This window comes from Geospiza fortis, unplaced genomic scaffold (assembly GCF_000277835.1).
Source record: "Geospiza fortis unplaced genomic scaffold, GeoFor_1.0 scaffold112, whole genome shotgun sequence".
NCBI classification, from domain to species: Eukaryota; Metazoa; Chordata; class Aves; order Passeriformes; family Thraupidae; genus Geospiza; species Geospiza fortis.
The window spans coordinates 24,023,279-24,031,042 of record NW_005054298.1 but is presented as its reverse complement, the minus strand read 5'-3'; the positions used below and the strand labels follow the sequence as shown (position 1 = coordinate 24,031,042).

At 35.0% G+C, this 7,764-nt stretch overlaps 1 protein-coding gene across 1 annotated transcript in view; it reads right to left on the bottom strand.

Annotated features, from left to right (window-relative positions):
* ADAM23 (ADAM metallopeptidase domain 23) overlaps positions 1 to 7,764 on the bottom strand; it is a 66,942-nt gene that overhangs the window by 34,970 nt on the left and 24,208 nt on the right. Inside the window, exons 8-12 of the mRNA XM_031058610.1 lie at positions 7,593 to 7,665; positions 7,023 to 7,096; positions 6,100 to 6,165; positions 3,124 to 3,195; positions 590 to 756 (exon numbers count right to left, since the gene is read on the bottom strand). Of these exons, the coding sequence (XP_030914470.1) occupies positions 590 to 756; positions 3,124 to 3,195; positions 6,100 to 6,165; positions 7,023 to 7,096; positions 7,593 to 7,665 (452 nt within the window). The remainder of the gene's footprint in view (positions 1 to 589; positions 757 to 3,123; positions 3,196 to 6,099; positions 6,166 to 7,022; positions 7,097 to 7,592; positions 7,666 to 7,764) is intronic.

Below are 7,764 nucleotides of genomic sequence, written 5' to 3'. Positions count from 1 at the left end.
CCCTATGCTGCACAGCAGAGCACACATTTCCTCCTCTTTGCTTACAATGCCATGAAGGAAAATAATCCTTGCTCAAGGCTGAAGTCGTGCCTAGTGATGCAAGTGGAATTTCCTCTCAAAATGCTTTGTGTCTCAGAACAATTCATTACAGCTCTAAAGGAGAAGACCTTCCATTAACAAATCATCACTGCAGCCACATGTGTGAATAAATTTACTAACTGGAACACTCTTCTGGCAACACATAATCCTGTCAGCTCTGCCCTCTCCTGATCATAACTGGAAAAGCAGCACATTACACACCTGATTAGCAAAGCTAAGTGTCCTTAAGGGCTCATCTAAAGACACTTCACATGTGACACCGTCTCCAGGTTGCAAAGACAGTCAAATATCATTATAGATATCTACCCACATGATCATGATATATACTACACCTATTAAAACCAGGTGTTAAATATCAATTAAGCTTCCTAAGGAAGGCAGATGTTGATTGATACAGAGAATACCAAGCAAAAAAAGTAAGAAAGAAGAGACAAGTAGAGAAAAGCAGCAGACAGGAGCTAACACTGTAAGCCACTGCCAGGGTACATACGAGAGCAGGTGCACAGCATCCGCGTGCTGCTTGATGTAGTGCTGCCGGTACTTGGAGAAGTCGTGCAGCATCTGCAGGGGGTCGGGGTGAATGTTAATGCGGTCTCTGTCTGTCCAGGTCTCCACAGCCACCAGCACCACCCTGGTGTTCAGCTGCTCCTTGTATATCTGAGGGCAGAGACAGGACAGGCACAGGAGTAGAACACTGGGTCAAACATGCACACTTAGCCAGTAAGAGTAAAGCGGAAGGACAAGAGGGATAAAGCAGGAGGAAAACATGGGGAAACAGTTAGCTGGCAATGCCATCATTTCCTAAAAGCTGATATTCAGATCCACTTAAATTTTATGTTTTAGAAGGAAAAAGAAACCAATCCTTGTTGCTCTTTTTTTTTTTTTGAGCCACTCCATTTTCTTTAAAATTCTCGTGGTAAATAATTTTGCCACTGAGTTTTGCAGAAAACCTGTGCAAAAATCAGCAAGGAAGAAATGTAAAGGTACACTGGGTGAGTAGCCAAAAACAATCAAAAGTTTTAATTGCAACTTTTAAAGTCGCAATTAAATAATGTCTCCGTTTTCCAATAAATCCAAATTTTAATTAAGGCTTGATTTCCATTTATATAGTATGATCACTTAATTTTCATATTGCATGAGTAGAATTAAGGAAAAATATTTATTTTTCCATACATTTTAATGTTACTGTAGCCATAGACAAGGAAACAACAATCAGGCATTAATGATAACAAAACAGTTTTAAAATACGCATTTTAAAATTGTGCATGATACTTGATTCTGACATAAAACTACTGCTGTCTTTGGGTTCAGTTCAAAAAATGCCAAATTTTAATAACTAAGGTTATGCAGAGCTTGTAGGTCTACAAAAAATGTATTCTTTATCTGCCCTGACCAGAGCCCCAGTTTTGTATCAGGGCAGAGTTATCATTATTAAAAAGTCAATGTATAATATTCAGCTTAGAAAAAAAAAGAGAAATATAAAAACAAGAGATAGGAACCAGCTAAGCTCAGTTTTGTCCAAGACCTTTGAAGGAAAATAGTATTAGCATGCTTCAATCTCAGGGAGACAGGCTGAGAACATACACAGAAAATGGTTTATAACATGAGCAAACCAAATGAAATTAAACTGCCTGGAATGACATAGGGGTGAATCAATAAAGACCCTACTTCTGTTTGCCTGGAGGAAAATTCTATTTCCTGAAGCAACCAGCAACAAAAAAATGGAAGAGGGGGCAGACAACCTGAAGGCCTCTGAAAGCCATTATCCTATTGCCAGTAATAAATCAGTAAGAAATACAGCCCACACCCAATGGACACAAGGGAATAACAAGGCAGAAAATCCTTCTCTTTTTCATGCTTCATTTAAAGAAAAAGCCATTAAGATGTCATTTTGTAAGATCTCTATGAAGGGACTGAATTCTACACAAGAATGAAGCTTGTGTTTCTGCATACACACAGATAAAAATGGAAAAACCAGACATAATAGAGAAAGAAAAGGTGGATTAAATAACTTTTGTTAAAATGCAGAAGAAAGAAATAATTTTCAGATGAGGAAAAAATAAAGATGTCACCTTTTCTTTGGCTATGTCCAATATAAATTGCAGAAATATTACAATGATTTACATTTTTATCTGCTCTAGTAATTTTTCAGATCCTTACAGAAAAATATTCCAAAACACTTCCGCTATTTCATGTATTATAAATATATTCACCTAAATTTTGAATATACATCCAGTACACTTTATATGTAAGAACAAATACTGCACTATTTCCTCCGAGTCAGACTGTTGACAATGTTTTGGACTGAATCATATCACACAGTTCCACTGGTATCAATAATGTCACATGGAAAAGGGACTCAGAGTCAGCATTTGGCACCCTCTGTATTCATCCCTACTCTAGAAAATCTACCTGTTTTCACACATACAGAGGTCTTAAACATGTGTAATCATTATATATGTAATGCAAAAAGAGGAAAAAAATCTCCCAAATTAATTTTACCACAAATATTACTTTTAGTTTATATGATGTATGCAGAATTGTTTTAAATTTAGCACAGATACAAGTATGGTATCTGTGTCAGTTCCACCCATTTATAATGTAGTACAGTGGCATTTTGTTTGTTTTTAAGCTATAAATAGAGATTTATAGAGCAGATTATTTTACTCACACTCACTTTTTCTTCCAATAGATATATGTATCCCTTGTGAGCTATATATGCAGTTTCAATCACTTGTAGTTAGATACAAACATAAATTTGATTAAATCTCATTCTTAATTGGTGACAGATAATGAAATCACCCCTGCAAAAGGCAAACTCTGACAGTTGCAAGCTTTAAGAAAAATGCCACAGATAATCTGATAGTTTCTTATACGTTCACCCCAGGCTATTCTTCTGCAGAGGAACTAGAAGTGCACTTTAAAGTGTAATTGAAATTTGGTATCTGAAAATGATAACATTTTTAACACAGTGCTAAAGTAGAAGTCAGTGAATCAGTTTTCAGAAGAAATATTGATACTTACAGCATCTACAAGGTTTACCACAGACTTTGCAAAATTGTTTGTGTATGCAGTTGAAGAACGGTGCCTTTTGAACTAAAAGAAGAGAAAGTAGAACACAGTGAGAATTTAAATATTTATTACTAATTCTTTATTTTTACAGCATGAAAGTAAAATTAATATTTTAAGAAAGAGTAAGAGGAAAACTCAAAAAACCTTTCAGATCACAGCCTGTATCTCATATTCAAGAATCCCTCGAAGATAAAGGAAGCCATGTATATTATGCAGCCCTTCCCAACTGTAAAAGGAGCATTTAACCACAAGAAATGCTGTGTTTAGAATCAGAGTTCAAATGTTTGAGACAAAATTACAGGTAAACATGAACACAAACATGAGCTCAAAATTGACAGGATGTTTTACCCATTAAAATTGCTTAACCTGATGAGTCTGTAGTAGCCACATTCCATCACTTATATCAGTAACCTGATCAGACTGTAGTAGCCACATTCCATCACTTATAAGACATGAAGATGAAGCATTTACCACTTATCCTGTGCACAGCTCTTTGCAAAGGCCTCCTTTTCTACAACAGCACAATACTTTTGTGACATGTAGCAGTAGTTATAGGAAAAGGCAAAACGGAAGAGGAAGCACATGGTAAAAGTAAATGTGTTTGAACATTAAAACAGTTAAGCTGAGTATCTTAAATCCTAACTTCTTTTTTGTTTGTTTGTTTAATAGACCTGGATGAGCTGTATTACAAGTTCTGCTTCATAATGTCCATGCATGTCATTACAATGGTTTCATGTCTTTCCTCATCCTGCCTCATAAGCCCCTTTTGTTCCAAGTCAAATTTTTTAAAGACGCAGCTATGGCATCTGAACGTGAATCCATATGACTTTCAAGAAACTGTAGAATTATAAACCAAGATTATATTACACAGTATGATTTGCAGATAGGAAAAATAGGTCTTCAAAATTTCACAGAAAATGAACGTGAAATTGCTTAGAACAGGAGAAAAAAGCCTTTATCAAAAAACTTCTTAATTTCAGCTACTGGTTAAAAGCAACAAGTCTCATTGCCTCACAGTGTTCCATGAAAGTGTCAGTTATTCTCTCTACAAAACACAGTACTTAAAAAGAGGCTTTGGAAGAAGCGACTCTTCTGTGAGCAATTGAGTAGCTGCTCTCAGGTATGGTGCTAGTAGGTGCCTAGGATGTACACTGAGAGGAGCACTATACCACGGACTCTCCTCAGAGAACAATGACAAAGGGGGAAAGGGTGCCTTTGGCTTTTTGTTTCGAGCCAATCCCAAACCTTTCCAGAGATGGAAAGGTAAAATAATATGCTTTGAAAAACATTCTTGGTTTTCATGAAAGAACTAAAATGCTAAAATCAACAGTAATATACCACATAAAGTGGTTAAACACATATCCTAAAATAAATTAACCTAAACCAGTAAAAAACACAACAACCTAATTTAATGTGTTGAGATATCTTTATTGCTAGAGGAAAGGAAATGTTGTGAAAATACACAGTATTAACCATTTAACACAATGATCAAGGAGGTTTAAGATACTTCTTCCAACGAAGACCTTTGTTGCAGGGGAAACATGCCCTCTCCTGGTAAGCAGAAAACCTTGAAAGTCTATTTAATGAGCCCCTGGACTGGTAAGCTGTGACTCCTAACTGTGAACACTTCCTTAAGTATATCCATTTTATTCTTTGAAAATAATTACTATCTGCTTGTAAGTCACTGATAACTGTGAAGCAAAAAATCTTGTGCTGTAAGTTCTAACAAATAAAGCTTTAGAGGAGACAACAGTGTCTGTAATAAGTGTAGTGAGCACCTTCAAGCACATCTGCAACACAAGAGGCCAGGGGAAAGAGACAGGCATAGGAATATTTTCTCTTCATAAGAACACCAAGCATAGACAAAATGACCATAACTTCAGTTACTGTGCCCAACTGCCAAATAACCAACACCTGAACACTCTTAAGAGTAGTTTCCTACCAGGTGGCTTTACAAATGAAAACAGCTAAAGTAATTTGTCCTGCTTTTTCCACCCATTCAAATTCCCTCCACAGTGCTAAATTAACACAGATAAAATACAGGCTATATTTCCCCAGACTACTTCTATGATTTATTAGACAGGTGAGGGGAGGGTACATTATCTGTCTATTCAGCATTGGAACAAGTATGAATTACTGCATCCTGTTCTGATATCTTCAATTTCTTGCCCTTAAATATTATCCTTTATTGTGGACAACAGAGCCCACAACTCCATAAAGCACAATGAAACATGCAGCAGGGCGAGAGACATGAAAAGCTTTTTACTTGCAAATAAAATAAGTGAAAACTATTGTATCAGCAAAATTTTATTTAAAAAAAAAAAGAAGTTGTGCTTACAACAAATATCACTTAGTCTGACTTTTTCCAGTCATCCCTCAAGACAAAAAGGGGGAAAATTGAGCTTTCCTCCCACCATGCATTTTGGTTTTTTTAATGACAAACACTTTCTGAATCAAATAAACACCTTGCACTCCATTATCACTCCTGTTTATAAGTATGGAATAGCCACAAAGAACAATCAGAGTTTTGTCTACATGTTTTGCTGCATTAAAATTTAAATTAGTAAAACTAAACTCAAAGTAACAAATTCTTTCTATATAACTTCAAAGATAGGATGTAATTTTAGAACATTTAGTGTGCTTGTTCTGGACAAAAATGTTTTATTGTTTTACTTTGTTAGTGATGGGCATATTCATTTATCTACATGATACCAAAGTGTTCCAGATTCATTTTGAATATATAATTGCCCCAGAAATTCTTAGGTTACATTAAGTTTCATTATGGCCTACAGCGTGTCTTACGGTACAAATGTTGATAGCTGTTGATAAGTAAAATCCTGGGCCCAAAAAAGGGGGACAATTTGAAGCTGTACATCAGCCTACAAACTGTCACCAAAAGGAAGGTTATCACTGATTTGATATACTTACCATTTTATGGTCATTTACTATCATGAGCTCCAGATATTTCATTTCTTCAAAGACACCACGAGATAACTGATGAATTAAAGAAATTCTTTGAGAAATCATGAAGATGTAGTTCTTCTCAAAAATAACTGCAGCTGATTTTTATTATATATACATATAAAATATATATTGTTTAGGGTATGTAAGCCAGTAAACAACTGGGTGAGAAATGCAAGTAGGGTAAAGGATCATAGCTCCAGTAACTTAAACACTGGCTGAGAATCTGAGCCACATCACTAGGGAAGTTCAGGGTCTACTCTTTTTGCTTCAGTGCAGACACCACCACTGCTCTCCTCCTCTTTACATTATGTTCTATTCACCACAGATTTAATGAGGAAGGAAGTTACTAAAAACATAAGCACCCTCAAAAAATATGTGTGGATTGTGCAGCTCAGTGAAGAAATTCAGAATAATCTCCTTTAACTCAATTATTCCCCTAACTGATACACATCCATGCGAAGATCATGAGATTCTCCCAGTAACCCAGTTCTGGGTGTCCTCATTTGGACTTTTGATTTAATTATGCTAATTAATGAGCCAAATGACAATAAAGTCAGATATCTATAAAGTAGCAAGAGTTCATTCAAAATTATTCTTTATTCTCAAGCAGACAAAAAAATTAAAATTCTAAATTAATTTCCACTACTAAATTTTGATTTGATGCATAACATTGCTGTAACTTTAGAAAGTTTATCACCTTTCTTCCAAATTTTCTATTTTTGAGGAAAAGCCTTGTTTTCTCATTTGATAACTCTATTATGGGAGAATATTAAGCTTCCAAAAATACTTGTTTCCTAAATCCTATATTCTCTTGACTTTAAAAAATACAGAAATTAGTGAGTTTGGTTTTATAAATGGTCTTAACTCAGGGTCACACTTCTACTTACTGCTCTCTTTCTTCTCCTTCTCCTCAGCCACTGAAGTTCAGATAGAAAAGGCCATTCAGAACTAGAGTTAGTCTCTGTAAAAATTACAATTTAAAAATTATTTTAAACTACTTATGTACACTGTCCAAACCAAAAGTAGATTAAGATCACAAAAAGTAGAAACACCCTTCCTATCCCAAAGCTCATTTTAAAAAAGATATAAGACATATCAAAACTCAAGTAATTCAGAAATTTTAAAGCATGCAAGGAGAGGTGAAGAAATGGTAACCTGGGCTTAGAATATACATTTTCTTCTATCTCATTGCCTCAGTAACATTAATATCACTGATTAAATTCAGTGATTTTCAGAGAAAAGCTAAATACAGGTCTGGGGATGAAAGTCTTACAGCTGCCTTTTGAGAAATCTATATTCTGTTGCAATAATTGTGAAAAAGGGCAGGTAAATATCTATTTTTCAAGATTTTCTAAATAATCAGCAATTTTATAAACACGGCTGGCCTAATACTCAAATTTTCCAAGTTATATATACAATTATTTCCAATATTTAAAAACTCATAAACAAAAACATACCAAGGTCCCGTAACTGCTTGGAAGCTTGTGTTCCATAAGTTCTTTGGATGACATGTGGCCTACTTTTACTTTCCTAAAAAGAAAAATATGTGAATTTTTCTTCTAATTAATAACATCAAGTGAAAAATGTGGCACTTCTTTCAGTATTTATAATTTTCCAGTCACTACAACG